This window comes from Onthophagus taurus, chromosome 6 (assembly GCF_036711975.1).
Source record: "Onthophagus taurus isolate NC chromosome 6, IU_Otau_3.0, whole genome shotgun sequence".
Classification (NCBI taxonomy): Eukaryota; Metazoa; Arthropoda; class Insecta; order Coleoptera; family Scarabaeidae; genus Onthophagus; species Onthophagus taurus.
Genome location: NC_091971.1, coordinates 17,310,206 through 17,333,155, shown reverse-complemented (window position 1 = coordinate 17,333,155; position 22,950 = coordinate 17,310,206). Strand labels below are relative to the sequence as shown.

The 22,950-nt window shown below is 33.0% G+C and overlaps 6 protein-coding genes across 7 annotated transcripts; 2 read left to right on the top strand and 4 right to left on the bottom strand.

The window, feature by feature from the left end:
- Nucleotides 1-944: 944 nt before the first annotated feature.
- LOC139429982 (uncharacterized) lies at nt 945-2,369 on the bottom strand. Its single transcript, XM_071196510.1, has one exon. The coding sequence runs from the start codon at nt 2,367-2,369 to the stop codon at nt 945-947; it is 1,425 nt and encodes a 474-aa protein (XP_071052611.1).
- Nucleotides 2,370-7,167: 4,798 nt separating this feature from the next.
- Nucleotides 7,168-8,419, bottom strand: LOC111414052 (tetratricopeptide repeat protein 19 homolog, mitochondrial-like). The gene is made up of 2 exons (XM_023045216.2): nt 7,390-8,419; nt 7,168-7,338 (listed from the first exon to the last, which is right to left on the bottom strand). The coding sequence occupies exons 1-2, from the start codon at nt 8,351-8,353 to the stop codon at nt 7,271-7,273; spliced, it is 1,032 nt and encodes a 343-aa protein (XP_022900984.2). The 5' UTR covers nt 8,354-8,419; the 3' UTR covers nt 7,168-7,270.
- A 129-nt stretch (nt 8,420-8,548) lies between these two features.
- On the bottom strand, nt 8,549-10,100 carry LOC111414068 (Catecholamines up). The gene has a single exon (XM_023045249.2). It carries the CDS (start codon nt 9,772-9,774, stop codon nt 8,659-8,661), a length of 1,116 nt encoding a protein of 371 aa, XP_022901017.2. The 5' UTR covers nt 9,775-10,100; the 3' UTR covers nt 8,549-8,658.
- Nucleotides 10,083-10,986, top strand: LOC111414070 (gonadal protein gdl). Of its 2 annotated transcripts, XM_071196588.1 has the most exons (4): nt 10,083-10,188; nt 10,280-10,576; nt 10,631-10,810; nt 10,865-10,986. In XM_071196588.1, the coding sequence occupies exons 2-4, from the start codon at nt 10,336-10,338 to the stop codon at nt 10,903-10,905; spliced, it is 462 nt and encodes a 153-aa protein (XP_071052689.1). In that variant the 5' UTR covers nt 10,083-10,188; nt 10,280-10,335; the 3' UTR covers nt 10,906-10,986. The 2 variants fall into 2 exon arrangements, with proteins under 2 accessions (XP_071052689.1, XP_022901019.1); XM_023045251.2 differs by having other exon boundaries at nt 10,631-10,986.
- LOC111414069 (mitochondrial ribosomal protein L3) lies at nt 10,968-12,341 on the bottom strand. The gene is made up of 4 exons (XM_023045250.2): nt 12,193-12,341; nt 12,040-12,136; nt 11,467-11,975; nt 10,968-11,415 (listed from the first exon to the last, which is right to left on the bottom strand). Exons 1-4 carry the CDS (start codon nt 12,258-12,260, stop codon nt 10,992-10,994), a joined length of 1,098 nt encoding a protein of 365 aa, XP_022901018.2. The 5' UTR covers nt 12,261-12,341; the 3' UTR covers nt 10,968-10,991.
- A 3-nt stretch (nt 12,342-12,344) lies between these two features.
- LOC111414067 (SET domain containing 2) lies at nt 12,345-22,053 on the top strand. Its single transcript, XM_023045248.2, has 9 exons — nt 12,345-12,439; nt 12,496-14,402; nt 14,461-14,589; nt 18,472-18,771; nt 18,838-20,569; nt 20,623-20,776; nt 20,834-21,135; nt 21,213-21,560; nt 21,618-22,053. The coding sequence occupies exons 2-9, from the start codon at nt 12,529-12,531 to the stop codon at nt 21,777-21,779; spliced, it is 5,001 nt and encodes a 1,666-aa protein (XP_022901016.2). The 5' UTR covers nt 12,345-12,439; nt 12,496-12,528; the 3' UTR covers nt 21,780-22,053.
- Nucleotides 22,054-22,950: the final 897 nt, after the last annotated feature.

Genomic DNA, 22,950 nt, shown 5'->3' with positions numbered 1-22,950 from the left:
TAAATCTAACATGAAAATGCTTTAACAATAAATTCCGCTTTATTGTTAAAGATACATTAAAACTTGTCATTTAGGGCCGGTTTATCAATGTCGAGTTAAATCTGTTAGATACGCAACTCATAGATAAACTTGCCTAACAGATAACCTCAGTGAACCGTTTATCCAGCAACTTTCTACCCGACAGGCAGCAACCTTAAAAAAGGACAGTTTTGTCAATCTTGGTTAAAATTAAGACGAGTTATACTATATTATTATTAGTATATTTAGTTGTAAATTCTTTGGTTACTTTTGTTTTAACATCTTGTAATACTTCTTAATAATTTATTACGTTATATAAAAATATTGGTGGAATTTTAAGAGATTTTACAGGAGTTGGTTGATCATCTGTTTCGTCTGTTTGGATGGTTGTTAATGGATAATATTTGTTGCTTTGGAGGTGACAATTCATCCCTTTTTCTTTTGTTGTTATCTAATTGTTTTGTTGCAGTATTATCGTCAGGATAGTCCATTCTTACCTAGCAGCCTTTCCCCTCTGGGAAGGCACGTTTTACGGTTATTTTGTTTCTATATTGTAATGGTTTGCTTCGTACACGTGGCCATCACAAGATGATTTAATAAAAATACCGGTCTTGCGGGTGAATTTGTTATCACGTTCGACACGTCTACTCGTCTGTGCTGTCAAACGCGGACTATTTTAAAATTGAATCTACCTAAATTATTATAAAATTCAAAACTTCGACCAGACATCAAATTTTGTATGTAAGTACCACGAGCATAATTAGCGTTTGTGGCCCTCAACTGACGCCTTCAGACACAAACGCCTTAATTACACCCTTAATACATAAAAAACTATTATAGAGGCAGGTGTCGTTTGAGACATTTAATCGTATTTTATTTTAACACAACAATAACAAAACTTTATCAACAAAAACAATCATTTCAACTCAGGGTGTATCATCAATTTCAATAACACTTTCAAAACTATGTAAACTGGCCATTGAATCATCGTTATTAAATTCATAATATCCTTGGTTTAAAGCTTTACTAATTTTTTTCCACAAATTAAATAATCCAAGATCACAAAGATCTCCTTTCCATACGTTCGAAGTTTTAAATTGTTCAATTTTCTCATTATCAACGTATTTCTCTAAAAATTCCAAACCTGCTTTTAACTCGTAAATGTTTTCTTTCGTAGAAGTAGCTTCGTTTTGTTTCGTATTTTCGGAAAATGCAAATTCAGTTTGTAAAGATTTCGGACTAAAGGGAACTAATCCGGACTTTTTGAAACCTTCCTGAAGGATTTTTGGTTCGATTTCTTCTAAATTTCCTTTTAAAACAAAAGGAAATTCTAATTTAGTAACGGTGTTAACTAGATTTTGACTCCAAATGAGTTTTAACGTTTGAAAGACGCTTAATTCCATGGGTCCCATAAAATTGGATGTTTTTGGATAAAAAGCTATCAGGATGATACCGTTTTCATCGCAGAATTGGCTGGTATGTAATGTGACGTAATATTTTTGGGCGTCAAGAAAAAGTATAACAGGTAATTGAATTTGTTTTTGTATCAAAAAAGGTTGGAAAACTTTTGAAATGAAATTAAAAAAAATTTCGGAATTAACCCAACCCGTTTCGGTTTTTCCAATACCCCATTTTTCTGGTAAATTGTTCGTTATGTTTTCTGGGAAATTGTCTTTAAATACGATTAAAGGCGGGGTTAATTCACCTTGCGCATTTCCCGTTATAAAGACGGTTAAATAATCCGTTTCTGATAAATTAAGTTGGTAATTTTTTTCATTTTTACCTACAAAACCTTTATTTTTTTCTGGATTAAGAAAAAGGGCCACTTCGTCAGCATTAAAAATCCGGCGGGGGTCATCAAATATATTTATATTTTCTTTTTTATCTTTTAAATATCTGATCATTCCGTCAAACCATCTCAAAATGTTTTCTTTCGTTACAGAAACTTTCGGTTTTATCATATGAGGGATCACACGGGGATTTCTCCTTTTAAATCCAACAAACCAAGTTCTTCCCGGACGATTATTTTTAAACGGATTTAATCGTTTATTTTTAATAACATGATATTGAACGCTATTAAACAATTCATTCATACCAATATAAAATCCAGCTTTTCGAACGGATATTATCCACTCAACCAAAATGTGTTCTTCGTGGGGACTCAAAATTGATTCAGGCCCCATTCTTCTGTAAGGGGGTGTCGTACCTTTTACTTTATAAAGAAGGGTTACTCTGGGAACTTCGTAGAGTTTAGCTGCGGTTGCAACTCGCATACCCCGTTGTACCTCCGCCAAAGCATTTTGCATGGCTTCTTCGGTATAAGCGTGCATTTTTCTTTTCGAAGGAGGCATATTTTGCATTTTGCGTAACTGGATTTGATTAGATTTGTGACTTAATTTTTTTTTAAGTGACAAGTGCCGATAATTGACATGATTTGTCAAGTACTGATTGGAAAATCAAAATACATTCTAATTTGATTTTAAAAATTAAAATTGTTGGTGGTTGCATTATAAATACAAATTTTAATTTAGAGATCGTTGAGGTGATATTTTAATATCTAGGTTGTGCATTGGATAGTGATGATCTGACGACAAAAAAATCGTAATATTTATACTAACGTGAAGATAGCTGTACATTGGTAAAATATAGAATGAAAATCTGCGATTGGTACGTTTTAATCCTGATCGTTATCCCCAAGATTGCCAATCATGGATCATGATTAAGATTAAATTGTAGCAATTAAGGAGAAGGTGATGTTTTAGCTTTGGAAATACACAAAAATCAATTAATCATTGCGAGGTATCACTGAATTCGTACTTTTTAGCTCTGTCAGAAAATGTTATAATATAGAGGTGTTCCACTAAAAAAAACAAAGTTGACCCATTTTCCGGAAAAACTAAAAGTGATAAACACTTTACTTATGATGCGCACTATATTTTCCTGATCATCCATAAGATTAAGGTGGAATCTACACATTCTTACATATATACTAATGCATTATGGTTTTGATTAATGCCATTTTAATACTGATGATGGATTAAAATATGCCATCTGATCTAGAATGATCAAATCCCTTATTTAGATTGGTATGGTAAAACCTAGATATAACGGACCTCTTTAGAACGGACTTCGGATATAAAGGCGGTTTCCTAAGAAACTCCAGCTTTCCATTAATACGGACAATAAAGGTGCGATTTTCCAATATTATCACTAATACGTAGTTTGGTAGATCTATATTATTTAATTCGCATTTCAGTTGTTCAAACCCTTGTTCAATGGTGTTTATAAGCTGCGTCAATTGATGAATAATTGAATGAGATTTCCAAATCCAAACTGGATATTAGGGATAATCGTCTCAATTTCATTTGATAATCTTGCATTCACAAATCTTTGACAGCGTTAGTAATAATCTTATATGTCTGTAACCGGCTTTTTCCCGGTTTTGAGACCATTAATATTTCCACGGTTTTCCAAGTTGAGAAATAACCTATGTTAGGCACGAAGTAGATCTTCTTAAACTTGATTCTCCCTCAACAAGACTTCTTCACTCATTTGCCACTTCTATTGGCTTACATCAGTTAGTCACTGAACCCATAAGAATTACACAAAATTCACAAACTTTACTTGATCCAGTTTTTACAACAAATGTTCAGCTGTTTACTAGTATCGAAGTGTGAACTGGCATTTGATATGGTTAGGCCTGCTGCAATTTATCGTTCATACAGGGATGTGAAAAACATTAATTTGCCACAATTCTAGAATGATTTGAAATCAATTCCGTGGAGAAACATATGTGATCAGGAAATAACTTTTTTTAATAACTGTTTACTTAATCTGATGGATTTGCATGCAGCTTTAAAAACTAGACGATTTACAAAGCCTCCCAGTCCCTAGCTAACAGATAATACTAAACTTCTAATGTCTATTCGAGATGATGCGCTTAAAAAGTCCAAGCTAACTCAAGACTGGGTTTTATACAAGTTGCATCTCAATCTGGAAACATCACGCGTGCGGGCTGAAAAGAAGGCATACTATGACTACGCCTTACGTAGTAAAGATCCAAAAGTTCTTTGGAGGAAGATTAAACTTTTAAATATAAATAAAAACTGTAATAAGGTACCTAACATTTTTTCCTCCAAACGATTTAAATAATTATTTTGTTCACGGTGATTCTGCACTTTATATTCAGACTAATCCCAAGAGTGCAGATAATGCAAGCTTTTATGCCCGTTGATGAACATGAAGTATATATAATAATTAATAACATTCAAACTGCAGCGCTGTTATTCATCAATCAGTTTTTCCGGATGCCTAGAAGAGGGCTGCAGTAATTGTGTTACCGAAAGTGTCGTCCCCTTCTGCCCTACAGGATTTTAGACCGATCAGTATCCTGCCAGTGATGTCAAAAATTTTAGAAAGAGTCTTGGAAAAGCAACTTAGAGCACACTGCGAAGTAATAATATACTGCCTGATCAACAATCTGGGTTTCGTTCGGGTTTCAGTTGCGCAACAGCTTTATTGAACCTTACAGATAAGGTATTTGCTTCTAGAGAGGCCGGGTAAGCCGCACTTTTGTTATCGTTGGACTTCACCAAAGCATTTGATACAATAAATCATAATATACTTGCATCTAAACTTCATTACTTTGGTCTTAGAAATCGGGCTTTAATTTTGATAAAGTCATTTTTGTCGGATAAGTCTCAGGTTGTGAAGATTAATAGTCAGATGTTGTTCTCTATTTATACATCTGATTTTAACCAAGTTCTTGAGCATTGGCAGCTTTATTTGTATGCAGATGATACACAGATTCTGCTGAATTTTAATCCAAATAATTGGGATGATGCCTGCATAAAATTTAACTCAGATGTAGCATTATTTTCTGATGTTGCGAAACGCCAGCTTAATCCATCCAAGTCTTCTGTTCTTCTGTTTTGCGGTAGTGTCACAAGGAGACCAATTAAACCTTTGATTTCCGGTCAATTGGTGATGGATGGCGAACCTCTTACTGTTTCTGATGATATAAAAATTTTAGGAGTTACATTGGATCATCAGTTGAGGTTTGAGAAGCATGTGGCCAGGTGCCCATCGGGATGTCTTAAATAAGAAATTAAAAATTATGCTGTGTGATAGCTTATGCTTTTATGGTCCAAATTTAACGGGGGCGAGTGGGCGTCGTATCCAGAACTTCCAGATCGGTTATCTAAGGTGTATTTACGGAATTCGTAAATATGACCATATTAGTTATAAGTTGGCAGAGACTGGGTGGTTGAACATGAAGAACTGACGTAAACTGCATGCAACTTGCGTTTATGATAAAATTTTTAAAAGTCAACGGCCTCCTTACTTGCTGTAACGCCTATCTTTCAGAATGTAGTATTATGTAATATTAATGTAAGAAGATGTATTGAGAGTACCACACCGCACCTCGCACCGATCCGTTTCCTACCAGATAGCCAAAACGTACAATCTACCAGTGCACCTTATGGGATTGAGCTGTATTTCGTTCAAGAGTAAGTTAAAATCCTCCCTCTTGCTTGAGTCATCCTGATTTTTTTTATATTCTGAGCTACTAATGCATCGCTTTATACTGGCATGTCGTCATTTTATTTATTTTTTTTTGTTTTGGTATTATTAAAAAGATTTTCATTTTTGTATATATTTTCTATATATTCTGGATTAAGTGGAAGAGCAGTTGGTTAATAACTAAACTGAACTTCGTCCAGAAAATAAGTCTATTTTCTAAGAATGTATTAATATATTTTTTTTCGTTTTTGCGACTTATTAATAAAGGCATTTATTATTATTATTATACAAGTAATTTCGACATTATAAGAAGATATAAACGCTATTAGTAATCGTCTTTGCTTTTCAATACCGTTGGCATTGTAGTTAATGATATTAATGTTTAATGAATATAAGGAGTTTTTATGGAACATTGTGAGTAGTATTTTATTGAGGAAGTATATGATTTTTGTGTTCCACAATATATGTTTTGTGTTTGCAGGTTATAGTTGCTTTGAACATGAGAGTTATCACATTCTTTGTGCATACAATAAGTAAAGTTTGATTCAATGGTAACCCTCACTATGGTTGTAAGTGTTTCTCTTACTTGTCGCCACATTTATGCTTGAGTGAGCAATAATTTTTTGTATGTCCATAGCGTCAAGAGTTAAAACATTGTGAAATGTTCTGTGATTTCCTCCTTGGTTCAATGGTGATGATTATATTACTTTTCTCTTCAATGTTAACTACTTCTTTCGAATTTTGGGTCGGTGTTAATTCAACTGCACATAAGCATCGGATTTTTAGTTTTGTATAATAACTACTGTTATTATAGGTATTTTATGAGAGAGGTTCATGTTTGATTTCGTTTTCTGTAAAATCTTCTTCTTTTCTTTCTCAGCATTTAGTTATCCACTCTAAGACATATACTTCCTCTTTTATCTTCAATTCGTTTCGGTTTTGTGTTGGTTGTAGCCAACTCTTCGCAGCTTTTTCCTCAAGGTCATCAACCCATCTTCCTACGCTCCGCTTGTACATGCTCGGCTTCTTTATCTCCTTCTGTCTTGCTATATAGCAAAACCATCACCACTTCGACCTCGCAATGCTTTCTGTAGTTGGCCATCCATGCTGATACCCTTGACTCTTCTCCCAAAAGTCTGTCTCTAAACTTTTATAAGCTTCCTTGGGCAAGGGTAAACAATTTTGGAGAGATTGTATCTCCCTGCCTCACTCCACGTTTGGTATTTATTTTGTTTGTTGATTTTTAATATGATCTTTGTAAGATTTCATGGTGTTTCTATATCTAGAATCTATTCTTGCGCTATCCATGGTTGTAAAAGTTGCCCAAACCTCTATCTCTTTGATAGACTTTGAAAAGTATGAAATTCTAATTCCTTTTCTGTATAACATTATGCTTAAAGGCAGCAGTGAAACTGGAAGTTGCATAATGTCATTTAAATTTCTTTGTAATTCAGGCATTGTGAAAAATATAAGAGAAATTTCTGGCTCCTTTTCTTTTTGTGATAAGGAGTTATCATTATTCTCAGGTTCTATGATATTTTGAGACCTATTTTGTGTTATTAGATCATATAAATTCCAACATATGTAGTGATACAACATATACAAAAAATGTTAAAACACTATAAATGCCAAGATTTCTAACATTTTATTAATAAATAAAATTTACAACTCAGTTCGACGTTTCATAGAATATTTAAAATAAATAATTTCCTTTCTTACCCTATCAATTTTAACTTTTTAATTGAAGAAAGCAATAATTAGCTTGCTCCATACTTTCTTGATTATCATGTTGTTTCCCTATAAAAAAAACTCTTACAATAACATCAAAAAATAAAAATACAGTATTACCTAATTGCCAAGCTTCCTTACAATATTTTTTGCCCATTTCTTTAAATCCCTTGTGTATGTATAAAACCCCCAAATTAGCTATAAGCACCCCTAAATGACTTTGGTCCTCCAAATTCCTCCCAATACTAATAGCTTCACTTAAACACAGCTCTGCATACTCTAAATCACCAGCTTTCCATCCGGTAGTACCCAAATCATTCAAAAGTAACATACTTTGAGGGTCATCCTTTCCTTTAATATCACAACAAATTTTATATGCTTGTTTTAAGTGAACTAATGATTCTTTAACATCTCCTCTATCTAATAAAAATTGGCTGTACCAATCGTGAATAACTCCTAGAAGTCCAAGAGTATCTTCATCATTTTCTTTCTTTTTATTCATTTGTTCTAAACACCATTGATATCCCAAACAAGCTCTTTCGTTTTCTTCTCTTAAATGAGCTATTCTAGCTAATTTTAAACTTATATGAATTATTTTAAGATCATCTTCGGCAATTCCATTAGTAAATAACATTCTCATAACATCAATAAACAATCTTTCTGATTTATTGAGTTGTTGTTGTGTAAACGCTAAATTAGCCATTAAATCATAACAATAAATTATCCCTTGATTGTTTTGTTGTTCTTGAGCAATTTTTAGGGCAATGTGAAGGAGCTGCTCTGCAGTGTCATATTGTTCTCGTTGAGTGCAAAGAACCGCTCTTTTTAACGTTAGGATTAACTCACTTTCTTTTTCTTCGTCATCATCTTTAAAACCGAGCCATCCTAAGATAGAAATTGAAATGAGGATGCTTGTTTTAGGGTGATAAATATTATATTTTTTAAAGGTGTGATGTAAATGTAGCGGTTTTGATTGGATTAACCTCAAAGCGAGAATTTTATAATAGGTTAATTTTGGGTTTGTACGAAATAATAAATTTGGGAATTTTAAGAGTATTTTCGATATATTTCGTAATCTTAACATTGTTAATTTAAATTATGACGAAAAATAATGTTTTGTCATTTTTTAGGGGTTATGTAATTTGACGTTTTGAAATTAATTGATAGAACAGGGATCTGTAATTTATTTTTCAAATTTTAATAAAAAATGATTTTTTTCTTATTTAAGAATATATTTCTAAAAATACGATGGAATAAAATTAATAAAGTACATAAATGATTAATTATCACAACAATTTGCATTGTTCATTACTGATAATTTACATATGAAATTTAATTCCATAAAAAATATAAAAATTCCACAAACATACTTTAATTTAATCTATAATTTCATTCATAATCTGCAATTAACACCATCATATAAACGCCGAAGAACAAAGCTGATACTTGTAACAAAGTTTGAACGAAACTTGGTTTTTCTTCATCCAATAATTCTGGAATAACAGATACTAAAGCGATGTAAATAAAACCACCTGCTGTAAATGGTAAAATCCATCCTGTAGGTAAACCGGATGTGTTTTGAACTAATAAAGATAGAGCTGTACCAGCCAAAGCGCCAAGTGCTGTGGTTAATTGAAGGAACATGGCATTTTTTCTTGAAACCCCAGATTGGAGTAAAATGGCAAAATCTCCAATTTCATGGGGAACTTCATGTAGTAATATTGTGATTGTTGTTACGATACCAATTGTATTCCCAGCTAAATAAGAAGAGCCAATCGCAAGACCATCAGTGAAATTATGACAAAAATCAGCAGCTAAATTTAGATAACCAGCTACTTTTATATCTTTCTTATGTTCTTCTTTAGGCTCCTTCTTTTTCTGTTTCTTATCATTATTTTCTTTTGGTTTACTTTGAATTGAATGCGAATGACCATGACCACCACCACCTTTTAATATTCTAACTATTTTTTCAACAATTAAAAACGTTATTATTCCACATAAAACCCATAAACCCACTGATATGTCATGTTTATCTTCTTCACCATGTTTATGGGAGTGCCCGTGATTATGACCATGTCCATGCCCATGATCTTGTTCATTATTCATTGCTGCATGTGGAATTAAATGTAGAAAAGCATCCCCAAGTAAACCTCCAGAAGCAAAGGCCAATAATATTTTTAATAAAGGTTGTTTTTGTTGTGTATTATCCAGAGGAATAAAAAATAAGATAAAAAATGGGGCTGCACTAATTAATAAAGTTGATCCCATCGCATATAACCAGATTTCATTATCATTCAATTGATTTTTTACAGTTTCAGATCGTTTCTCTTCAGCTACCTTTTCATTGGCAGCCTTTGAGTATTTAAAAGACGGCGACTCCGCCGGATGATCGTGATGTGCGTGATCATGGTCATGATGATGATGATTATGATGTTGAGCCAAAGAATAGTTTAAAATAACTAAACAACATACCAAAAACAATTGAAATTTACACATTTTAACCATTATTTCTATTATATTCTAGGTTCTTATTTATCTAGGTTTCTAGGTGATCACGTTGGAGATAAAGTTTAGACAAAACCCAGACTTTTATTATACTCAAATTGAAATACGTGGTGAAAACGTGTTATACTTAATTGTCAAACAAAAATGTACCCACGCTTTATTTCCTAATTCCATTTATTTTCTTGATATTTTTCGATGGGTGTTCTTATTGATGTTGGAAATTAGTTATAAATGCTAACTTTTATGTTATTTTGCTTAATTTACATATTTTTTTAATCGAAGATTTGTTTCTTTTTGGTGATATAATTCAAGTTGGTAATGCTACTGACATTTGTAGGTTATGTTAAATGTATATGAAAATAAAAAATTACTGAAATTGATTTAAATAATTATTATTTGTTTTGATGGGGAGATGTAAATATTGATTGTTATGTTGTTTGTTTATTATAATATATAATTTTTATTTGCAATTGTTATAATTAATAAAAATAACTGATATTTGTAGGTTATGTTAAATGTCAAAAAATTAATTAAACTTTAATAATTAATTAATTTAAAAAAATGGAAACACCGGAAGTATTACAAAATAAATTATATTTTCTCGTTGAGCAATTACAAAATATGGCAAGAGATTTACCGCAAAAATATCAAATGAGAGTTCCGTATGAATTATTATCAAGCTTGGCAAATTGTTTATTAAGTGATACAATATTTGAAATCGCTAAAGGATTAATGGAAATTCAACACGTTACTGAACAACACATGTATCAACAAAGATTACAGTTTTTAAATAATCAAAAAAGTATTTTAGAATCAACATATAGAATTTAATAATTTACACATTAATAATTTTTAGTTCAAGACCAAGAAATACTTGATAGAACTGATATAACAGCTGAAGAAAAAGTGAGGAAATTAAATGATCTTAAAATAACCCAAAAGAATGATTTAAAAGAGTTTGATAAATCGCTTGTTCTTCAATTGGATGAAAAAGTAACTGATCAACAACAAACTCTTGAACAAGCTGGAGTTCCAGGTTTTTATGTTACAACAAATCCTCTTGAAATTAAAGTTCAAATGCATCTTTTAGATTTTATATTTAGATTAAGCAAAATGACTATACCAGTGTAATAAGACTAATAAGTTATTTAAGGATATATTTTTGATTTAAAAGTAATATGATAGTAAATTAATAAACTTTTTAAACACAAATTTATTTAAGATTCAATATATTCAATACTAGGACTATCAAAACAATGCACATCTTCATCAAAGATATCTTCTGGAAAATCTGCGTTTTGTGGATCAATTAATGTAGGAAAAGGAAGTGCTTTCTTGGGTTTTCTTAGTGGTAAAAGCGAATCATAAATAGTCACAATGGAATTCGTCTCGCCTGGAATAGCTTGACCAGTTACCCATAAAACATTAAATTTTGTGTTAATCCTTAATATTTTTAGCCCTCTATTTACTCGGTACTCATTCCCCATATGACCTGGCATTCTTGTACCAGGCCAAACTCTTGCTTTTTCACCACCCCCACCAATATTACCACCACGACGATGAGTTTTGGTTACACCATGTGATCGAGGCATACCTTTAAAACCATGCCTTTTCATAACTCCTTGAAATCCTTTATCGATTCTGTAAAACAAAATTAAGTAATTATGTTTGTTAATTAAAATAACAAATTACGTTTTTCCTCGAACATCAACATAATTCCCAACTTGATAATGTAAGACTCCAATTGGTGTACCTGGAGGAAGGATCCCTTCAGGACTAACAAAAAACCTTGCTAAATGTTTTTTTGGAAGAACTCCTGTGTCTCGAAATATTCCACAATATTCCTTTGTAAATGTTGAAGGATCTGTACTTCCTGCTCCAAGCAATATCACTCCCTTTTTATTATAAATTTTCTCAATTCGTTTTCTTGGAGGATTATATTCTTCAGGAGTGTAATATTTAATCACATGATTATCTAAAACTTGCAATAAGGTGGTTAAAACTTTCTCCCCATTTTTTAACCAAATAGGATAAATCCCAATTTTCCTAGCAATCACTCCTGTTCGTTTCAAATTAGGAGTCCACTCTATATTTGTAATGTGTTCCTTTTTTAACGACGTTTCAGCTTCTATTTTAAATTGATCTTGAACAACTTCTTTCAAAAATTCTTGATTATCTGAGGTTATGAACTCATTGTGAACCTAACAAATTCATTAATTTTAATTAATTTTTGCGGATAATGATATTAAAACGTATAAAATATACCACACGATTCTTTTTAGTCAACCAAGTTGGATTTCGTAGCCTCGGTTTTGGATTTATAGTGTGTCGCTCCCGAAATTGCGTGTATAGGTTAGGAACGCTGAAAAATACAAATTTTAATACAGGCCTTTTTCAATAATGAATTATATAACTTACGATAAATATAAAAGTTTTTCTTCTATTCTAAATACATGTTTGGCTAAAATATTTGTAATAAAAGCCATAATTCAATACCTTTTATTTTATGAGGTTATGCTAAAAAAGGTTATGTGGCGCCATCTATCACGTTTAGTATTTTTGGCCCATCAAATCCATCCCAAATGGATGTTTTCCGAATGAAAACTTAAGAATTAAGATGAGTTAGAACCTGAAAGTAACTGCAAATTAGTCATATAAAGTATAGGTATATTAGTAATTAATTCGAAATAGATTTACACATAAAAATAATACCGGAAATAGCGTCTAGGTCACATAAAGATAGAGTGAGTAGAAATGCCACCTAAACGAAAACGCGGTGGTGGAGCTAAAAACGTAACAAAATCGTCCCCAACGAAATCACCAGTACAAAACCTCCCTAAAAGAGTCGAAACCAAAAAAGAGTTTGTGCCAAAATTTACGGAGATTATTACTCGATCTAAAAGACGCGGAAAAATAGATACAACGGACGTTGATTCTACTAATGAGACTAATGATACTTCTTTAGAAGCTAACATCCAACCGAAATTAGATGAGGTTAACCCAACAAATCTTGATGATTCTACAATTTCTGAAGAAAACTGTTCTGAAAAAAGTGAACTATCTCAAGAAGAGAACAAAACTGTGGAATCTAAAGATGTTTCAATAATTATGGATATTGATGATAGTCAAGATGAATCTGTTAATGAAGATGAACAAGAAGCTATAATTTCGAAACAATTATCGAATTTAGAGTTTGAAATGTCGAATGTTAAAGTAGTAAAAAGCCAATCTCTTGACAATGAAGATGAAGAAATGAATGAAGAAAAAGAAACTGTGGAGTATATTGATAGTCTAGGCTCTGAAATAATTATTGAATGTGTTTCTGATGATGTTATCCCTATAGCTGGAGAGCAAGAAGTTTGTTTAGAAAGTGATGCTGAAGTGGAGGAAATTAAATTTGGAATTGGGGATGTAGAAGGGCACAATATAGAGGATGGTGAAGTCCATGAAGGAGTGGATGAGGATTTAGAAGAAGATGTACATCAAGAAATAGAAGAACCAATCCCAGAAGAGGAAATAGAAGAAGAAAATCAAGGAAGTGAAGAAATTGAAGAAGATGTTTCAGAGGAGGCTGAAATTCCAGTAAAAAGTGAGGAGAAAATCCAACCAGAAATTGATCAAAATGAATTTGAAGGAACTGATGGTAATCTGAAGAATGTTGATTTCAAAGAAGAGGAAATAGATTATTTAAAATCTCAAGAAATAAAAAAAGTTGCTGAAAATATGGGGGAAAATGAGGAACCAAATAAAGAAGATATTCCAAGGAGTATTGAAGATAACTTAAAAGAATTGGGCTTAAAAGAGGAGAGTACAGAAATAGAAGATATTGAGGGTAAACCCCGTGAAGAATATAATAAAGAATATATAAAATGGTTGGATGCTATGAAAAATAACATGGATATAGACCTAATTAGTACTGAAAAATCTGAAGAAAGTAAATCTGAAACTACAACTGAATTTTCACCAGATACTAAACCCGATACAAAATCTAAATCTGAAATTAAACAAAAACCACCAAGATCTAAACCAGGTCCAAAACCAAAAACCATTTCAAAACCACCCAAAGTTCCAAAACAGCCCAAGAAAAAACAAGAAAAATTACCACCTAATTGTAACAGTGAAAGTGTGAGACGATCAAGTAGAATTAAATCAATACAAACCGTACAAAAACAAAAATCTTCTAAAGGGCATGGTGTTGTAAAACATAAAGAAGAAAGTTTAGAAGAAATTTCTCCCCCCGTTGAAGAAAAACCAATTCCGGAGCCTCCGCCGAAATTTGTTGTTCCACAAGAACCCCAAAAACCGGTGAAGGTTAAATCTCGTTGGAGACGTTCGAGCGAATTGGAACTCGGTTCGAATTTAAATTCGAAACCAAATTTGGTAATGGAACAACCTGTGTGTGAACCAAAATTGGATGCGAATGAAATATTGAAGAAAAATGCCGAAGAAGTGCAAAGAAGATTAAAACAATTTATACATTTAAAGGAAAATTTGTATTTGACGGAACGGATTAGTTGTAAAGAGGCGAAAAAAATGACTTGTGATTGTTTTTTGACTGAAGAAGAAATTACTAGTGGTGAATATGGTTGTGGGGAAGATTGTTTAAATAGATTACTTATGATTGAATGGTAAATGATTTTTTTGTAAGCAAAATTTAAAGTTTTTGATAATTATTTTTTGTTTCAGTGGAGGTCTATGTGCTGTTGGGGATAGATGTACAAACAAAAAGTTTCAAAAAGGCGAATTTGCTCCCTGTGAAGTATTTTGTACAGAAAAAAAAGGATTGGGTATTCGAGCCGCTGCCAATATTCCTTAGTAGGTTCATTTTTATTATTCTTATTATGAACATGATTTAAAAATGAAACAATTTTTAAGTGGTTTAGTTATAAAGCTGGATAATACACTATCTTTAAAATCAATTGCTGTTAACCTCTGATGACAATATTAGGGATGTGTTACTCTAATAAAAAGCAATTTTAATTTTAATCACTATTGTTTCATCTTTAAATCTATGGAAATCTTAAATTACTTATGTTAATTATATACAGGGCGTTTGTAAAAAGTCAAAAACATCTAAATTGCTTAATCTTTGATAATTATTCTTTTTTGAAAACTCACTCAATTCGTAGTAAGGGTTTTGTTCCAAGTACAAAGTAGATTTTATTGCGTCAGGAAGAATTTTTTTGAATTCGCGTAAATCTTGTCATCAGTAAGTTAAGCTGACGTTTGTTTCTAGTATGGTATTTGTGTATTTTTCACACTTTTTCATACTGTTGTGGATAGCGTCTTACACATATAGCAGTTTGCTTAAAATATTCTTTACATAACTCTAGTCTCTTTAATTCATAAATATTTCTTACACATTTCTTTTCTGATAGTAAAATTCTATTTACCACTGAAGAGAAGCCCCAAAAGATCACGCCATATCTCAGTAGTGGGTAGAATGCTCCATAACAGACAAGCAACGCAGTCTCAGTAGATGTTTCATCTCTAATTTGCTGTATAAGATGTACATATTTAGCTATCTTAGATGCTAAGTATTCGATGTTCTGATTCTATTGGTGATTTTCATCAATCACCATACTAAGAAATTTGACACTATGGGTAGTTACCAGCTCCTCATCTCCATATCTTACCATCATTCTATTTCTGGCACTAATTATATCATATCCACCATAACGTCGGTTTTATTGATTTTTTATTTAATTTATGATTATTTGTATGCAGTGATGGGCGCTGGGAAAATACCCGTCGGGTAGGTATTTCTAAAATGAGTATTTATCCAAATAGTCCATATAAAAGTGATATCAGTAAATCATGGGTTCCAAAAAAAAAAATGAAGAGGAAGATGATGAAATGGACGTTGAAGACGAGGAATTGTCAACAGTCAAAGACATATTATCATCAGACGAATCTGTCGTAATTTAGATTAGATCAAGTTATTATGATTATTATCATCAAGCAGCTCTCTGCGTCCATTGTTGGACATAGACATAGACGATTCTAATTATGTGCTGTCTGAATCCAATTGTTGGTCATTCTTTTCACGTTTTGTTCACTGCTCATTATTCATTCGCGCGACATGACCCGCCCAGTTCCACTTAAGCTTTGCCACAATGTTGACCACATCATTTACGCCAGTTCTTCTTCATAGGTCTTCATTTCGTATGTAGTTCTTCAGAGTTACACCCAGAATCGATCTCTCCATCTATGTTTGCGTCACATGGACCCTCCTGGCAGTGGCTACCGTTAATGTTAAAGTTTCGAAGCCGTATGTCATAACCGGAAACACGCATTGATTGAAAGCTAAAAGGCCTTGGCCTTTTCTCTAAGTTTCCCGTAGGCTGCCCATACGAGTGTGATCCTTCTATTTAGTTCGTTTATTTGATTATCTCTCGTTACACGAACCTCATAGTCAAGATATACAGCTGTCAACCCTCTCCATCTCATTATTCCCAATGTTGATGTTAAAGCTAGGAACAAGATTTGCCTTCAGATTTGATTTCTCCTCGTTGATATTTAGCCCGACTCTTGTACATACCTCCTTTAAGTCGTTCAGCATTAGTTTAATCTCTCCAAGGCTATTACTTAAGCATTTGCCATCAATGTTTATGCCTTTTTGGGTCCAATCCAGTTGTTTAAATGCACTCTCCTGACTGTGATGAACAATTTGGGTTCAACAGTGTATCGCCTTGTTTTACTCACAATCAGTATTTTACTACTTCTACTCTCTTCAGTACTTTCATGCAATTTTACCGTCAGGTGAATGTCTGAACGTTTAACTCCTGGTTAAGTAGAACAGATGGCAGGATTTTTGGAAACTGTTATTTGGACTTCGCCGTTTGACTACATAAAGTTTCAGTCTGATGATATTACATTATTGTATTCTGTATTTATTTTTTTTTGTTTGTAGTCGATAAACTGGTAGATCCATCGCGTCAGGCAAGAATTTCATATACAGGGTGCGGCAAAAGTCAATTAATCAATATTAATAAATTAACAAAAATACGTAGATGCGAGTTCTGTCACATCGTTCTGGCACATCGTCAAGGCTGCGCAACATCATATAAAGTACACGAAAGTCGAGCGGATCTTGTGAAGGTACATACGGTACAATGCCAATTACAACACGATTTTTGAATAGTTTGCGGCAGAGTATCCTGGTAGACCTATTGCAACTACATAAGAAAGTGTTGCAGTGCTCGGCCCGCCACTGCAGTCACAGAAGATACAATGCAACTCCTTGCTGAAGTGTTCCTCAAGGTACCAACCCAATCTCCACGTCGTATGTTAAAAAAACTTAATATGTGTTATTATCGTCCACGATTTTTGCACGCCTTAACGGCAGATAACCCTAATCATAGACTTGAGTTATGCTAGTGGTACACTGAGTGCGCTGAAGACGACGTAAATTTTTACAAATCCATTCTCTGGAGCGATGAAGCGCAATTTAAACTGAACGGATGAATTAAGTATCACAATTGTGTAACCATGTAATCAGCGTGGCTTGGAGTTTATCGTCTGCCCGTATTTGCTTGTTGGAACAGTGAATGCAGAAAAGTATCTAGAACTGCTCATAGATTTAAAGAGAGAACTTGCAAATAATTGGCAATTAGCAGGTATTCGATATTTTCAACAAGTCGGAGCTCCGCCGCAGCAAAAACTAGAAGTTCGTGATGAGGAGTTTGCTGATTGAATAGGGAGAAGGGGTAGAATTGAATGGCCAAACATAACGCCGTGCGATTTCTCGTTTTCGGGAATCTTGAAGAATAAAGTGTTTGCCACCCCACTATGTGATATCGAATACTTGAAAGAGAGAATTGAAGAGGAATGCGAAGCTCTAAGTGGTCACCCGCAATTCTTTCGCAAAACCTGCAGGTCCGTGCTCAAGCGATACCAATTATGTATTGATGAAGGTGAATTAGTTTTTTTCAACAATAATTTATGTTTTTTCATCCAGTCATTATTTTTATTAATATCGGTTAACTGAATTTTGCCACGCAATACATATTCCAAAATTCCATCAGATACGATCCAGCTACACGCGATGGCTATTTCTGCTATCATTTAATAGATTCCACGTTCAGTATTTCTTCCATTCAAGTAGGCGTTTGAGGAATCCATCAAAATTATCTTCATTGAGCTCGTGAATGAGGATTTGAGGACTTCATAGGGATGATATTTTGCGGTTTTTACTATTTTGTGAACATTTGATTTACTAATGACCAGATTCGACCCAATATCCCTTACAAAAACATGAGCGTTTTCCTGTACACTCAAAACCATGTTTTGTTGAAGCTCCCCTGGAGCATTTGGTTCGGCCATAGCTCTAGAGATCTCGTATGATTTTTAAATTTAGGTTGGTGATTAGGATTTCTTGGATTGAAGACGTCACTACTACTTTTTGAGTTCGAGTTCGATCATACAGAGAATTTCTTTTCTTTCTCGCTCGAACAAATTTACCATTTTAGTTTCAGGGATTTTTCCATAAACCTATATCCCTTACTTTACGGACGCACTGTATATATTGGGCGAATTTGAAAGAATTCTCTGATCTTATTGTTACCAATGTTAGAGTTACTAAATTACATTTTTCCAATTTTTTAAAATTTCTAGTTCCTGTTTTGTTACACCATGTTTTTGTAATTTGATGATGGTTCCTATATTTCTATATCTTTTATTCACATTTTTTTATAGTGGCGAATTTATCTTGGAATATGTTGGAGAAGTTCTCGACCCAGAAGAATTCGAAAAACGTGCCACGGAATACTCCACAGATAAAAACCAACATTACTATTTTATGGCTTTAAGAGCAGACGCTGTAATCGACGCCACACAAAAAGGAAACATCTCTAGATTTATAAATCATTCCTGCGATCCAAACGCAGAAACCCAAAAATGGACCGTCAATGGAGAATTACGAATTGGTTTTTACAGCAAAAGAACCATTCTTGCTGGTGAAGAAATTACGTTCGATTATCAATTTCAAAGATATGGGTAAAATTAATTATTTAAACCTAAATTAATTTTAATTATACGATCAACTTTTGATTGTATTTCCAGAAAAGAAGCTCAAAAATGTTTTTGTGAAGCTTCAACATGTCGGGGATGGTTGGGTGAAGAGCCTGATGATGATGATGAAGACGACGAGGAAGAAGATGAGGAAGATGAAGAAGATGACGATCAAGATACGAAATCTGCGATAAAAGATAATGAAAAAACTGAAGAAGTTGAGAAATTAGAAGAGGAAAAAGCTGAAATTTCTGGAGAATCTGATCAAATTGTAAAAGAAGAAAAAATTGCAAAGAAAAAAGAGAAAAAGAAGGTACTAAGACCTAGAAGATTACCAAGAAAAGATATCTTTGAAGATGCAGATTTGGATGAAGAAATTGAAAATTTAACAACAACCGGGTTAAAAAATCAGGCGCAAACACTGAAATTAAGCAGGTTGATGGTAAGGGCAAAAGAACCGGGACAAAGAACGAAGTTACTGCGAGTTTTACGTCATGGAGAATTTCCATGTCGTCGTTTATTCTTGGATTATCACGGTCTTAGACTTATACACGGTTGGATGACTGATGCTCAACACATGGTCAAAGAAAATAAAAAATTGGAATCTCAACGATTAGAAATACTTCAAACTCTAGCAACTCTTCCAATTCCAAATAAAACAATGTTACAAGACAGTAAAGTTCTTCCAACCGTTCAACGATGGTCCAAAAAAATGGACGAAGGTGCAACTTTAGATTCTGATAGTAACTCGCCTAAACTTGAAACAGAAAATGAAATAAAAATAGAAACAAAACCAGATTTTGTTAATATTTCGGAAGTAGTTAAATCTGTAAATGAAAATATGGAGGTGTCTCCTGTTACATTTACTGAAGATAAAGATGGCGAAACTAAAACTTTAGTCCAAACTGAAGAACCACTTCCAGATTACGAAGTTGAAATTGTTGCATTAGGGTTGAAATTATTAGATGAATGGTCTGTTTTGAAAGAAGTTTTTAGAATTCCAAAAAAGGAAAGAATTGAACAGATGAAAGAACATGAAAGGGAAGCTGATAGAAAATACAAAGCAGGGTTGGGATTAGAACAAGATTTAGAGAAAAAATATGAAAGCAGATACGGAACTATTTTTAAAAGGAAAAAGAAAATATTTACCACCTCTGATTCTAAAACCAAAGACGATCAAATGACGGTACTTGAAAAATACCATAGGAGAAAATTATTTGCGCTTCAAGTAGAACAACAAGAACTTGAAAGACGAAGAAACCAACAAGAAATATGGAGGCAACACGAACAAAGATGTATGACCATGGGAACAGACCCTAAATTTACCGCGCCATTTGATCCTAATCAAGGATTAAGAAATACCATGATTTGGAATCCACAAATAAGTCAATGGCAAAACTATCCAATACCAAATACAACACCTACAAACGTGTATTATCCGGGAGTGAATCAAAATGTGATCCCAAATCAAATGCCTCCTCAAACAAATTTACCCGTTTTTCCTGGAGGTCAAATTCCGTTAAATAAACTTGTACAAACTCCACCACCAAATATACAAAATAAATCTATGTATCAACAACAGCAACAACAACAACCGCCTCAAATAATGCAGTATCGACCAGTTTTTCCTACTCAACCTATACCATATCAACAACCAGATTTAGGCGGTTATCAAGTTGGACAAAACGGAAAAATGATTCAACCCCATATGGTTGTAAGCAAACCACCTTTACCTACTTTACCATATCAAGAAAATCTTATTGGACAAGATGATCCATCACAAGTAATGCATATGTACAATATTGTGTAAATAATACCTTAACGAATTTGTTTAAGGTCAAATTTATGGGTCCTATACCTCCACCAGTAAAACTCCCACCAAAATGGAAATGTGTTAAAGATAAATATGGCAGACCTTATTATTATCATATTCATATAAGAAAACCTCAATGGGAACCACCGGAATTAGTAGCTGAAGATCCCGAAGAATGTAATTTTATTAACAAAATTATTTGTAATTTCTATAAATTAAAACTTATTTTTTTAGCTTCCGAAACTTCAAGTTCTGATACAAGTAGTCTAAGTTCAGACTCATCAAGTGAAGAAACCGATAGCGACGATGAAATCGACGATGCTCGCCTTATGCTTCAAATCAAGAACAAATTCAAAATGATGGAAGCGAATAAAGCTCAAGATCAGACTGGAGATGTTGAAATGCAAGGTGATAGTAAACCTGGGAAAGAAGGAAAATCTTTGGATAGTAGACTTTTGGAGGAAATTTTGAAAGATGATGCTCCTGTACAAGCCAAGAAAAGAAGAGCTGGATTAGTAACAGAAATATTAATAAGTGTGAGTAATTTGTTCAAAATTTGATTTTTGAATTAATAAATTAAGCCAAGTATTTATTGATTACATATTTGTTTCAGCCTAGAACAGAAGAAGATAAACTTCAATTCAAAGAAGATGTCAAACGTTATAAAGCAAATAAAGAAAAATTGAAACAACAAAAAGAAATGTTGGAGTTATCAAAAAGACAACTTGCAAATAAATCATCGGGTAAATCGGCTTCTTCGAAACCACAGAAAAAGCAAAAGTCTTCAGTTAAAGCTAAATTAAAAGAGATGGGGGATAACGAGTCTGTAAAAAAAATAAAGGAAAGTTTTCGTTCGAATATGGCCGTTATTATGGTTTCTATTTTAAATCCATACAGAAAATCGGATTGTAAAGAAGGAAGAATTACTAATACCGATGATTTTAAACATCTTGCAAGAAAGGTAATCATTATCTTTTTTTATAATTTGTTTTAATATTAATGTAACGTTTTTATGCAGTTAACACACTTTGTAATGTTAAAAGAGTTAAAACACTGCCAAAATATTGATGATTTAACAGTGACAGAGAGTGTTAAGTCGAAAGCGAAAGAATTTGTGAGAAAATACATGTCAAAGTTTGGAGAAATGTACCAAAAACCAAAGGACGACCCGGAGTTTTAAGGAAAGTAATAAATTCTCCGTCATCTCCACATCTGTGATATAATTTAGGACGTTTAACTAAAGATTAAAAAACATGTTTCTCGTGTTTTTAATAGGAAAAAAGTAGACAATTTTAGTTTGTTGTGCTGGAAACTTTTATGATTGCATGTTCGAGATATGATACAAGATGATTTTTGCCCAAAAATCATATTGTCATTTCCGAGGTTGGTATGATTTAGATTTAGGTACTTTTTGTAACAATAAAGTAATAACTAATAAATATTTTTTGGTGTAATTCAATTTATTTTGAAACTACAAACCAAAACATTACTAAAAAAACGAACAAGAAATGAAAATTCTTCAATCAAAATAATCTTTAATATTCACATCAGGATTTAATAAATCATCTTTGTACAGAAATAAGTCCTATTGACTCAAAATACGATTTTCTAGTTTGTTCTAAATCAGTATCTCCAATAAGAACAGCACATAAAAGAGATCAGAAGGTGATATGGGAGGCAGTGAGCTCCAGAATTGTATGGATTAATTTGGCATAGGAAGTTCTAGTCACACTTATTCAGATGTATACGTCAACTGAAGATTAAGACATGGCAGTGAAGGAAGTTTTTTTTGAGAAGTTGTAGAGACAAGTGGATATAAAAGAAGAATCAAAATAACAGTTTTAAAAGTAAAGGCGTGTTAGGAAATAGTACGCCTCTATTGGGAAATCATGCCTCAACAATAGCTGCAGCAGAATCTTGGACTTTTGAACCAGTTAATTATGGGTAACACTTTTTACCCACATAAACGCATCCATTAAATCATGTTCGAAAGCACTGGGTTTGCCAGTATCATTGATTACATCATAATTCAAAAAAATATAAAGAATTCCTTCAGAGATATCAAGATTATACGAGGGACAGAGCTTTCTACAGACCATCACTTGCTTGTGGCAGATACTATTTAAGAGAGCAAAACCGAAAAAGTAAACTAAGTACCAAAGAATAAGATGGATGTGATTAAAAGAAGAAGAGAAGAAGGTAGCCTATCAAGAATAACTCCAAGAAAAATTGAGGCAACTGAAAATAGATGTAGTGAAAGAGATATGGAATAATCTTAGGAGGGCCATTTTGGAAGCATGTCAGGGTGTATATGGAGGGAAGCTGTGAAAAGGACCAGATGAGGTCAGGCC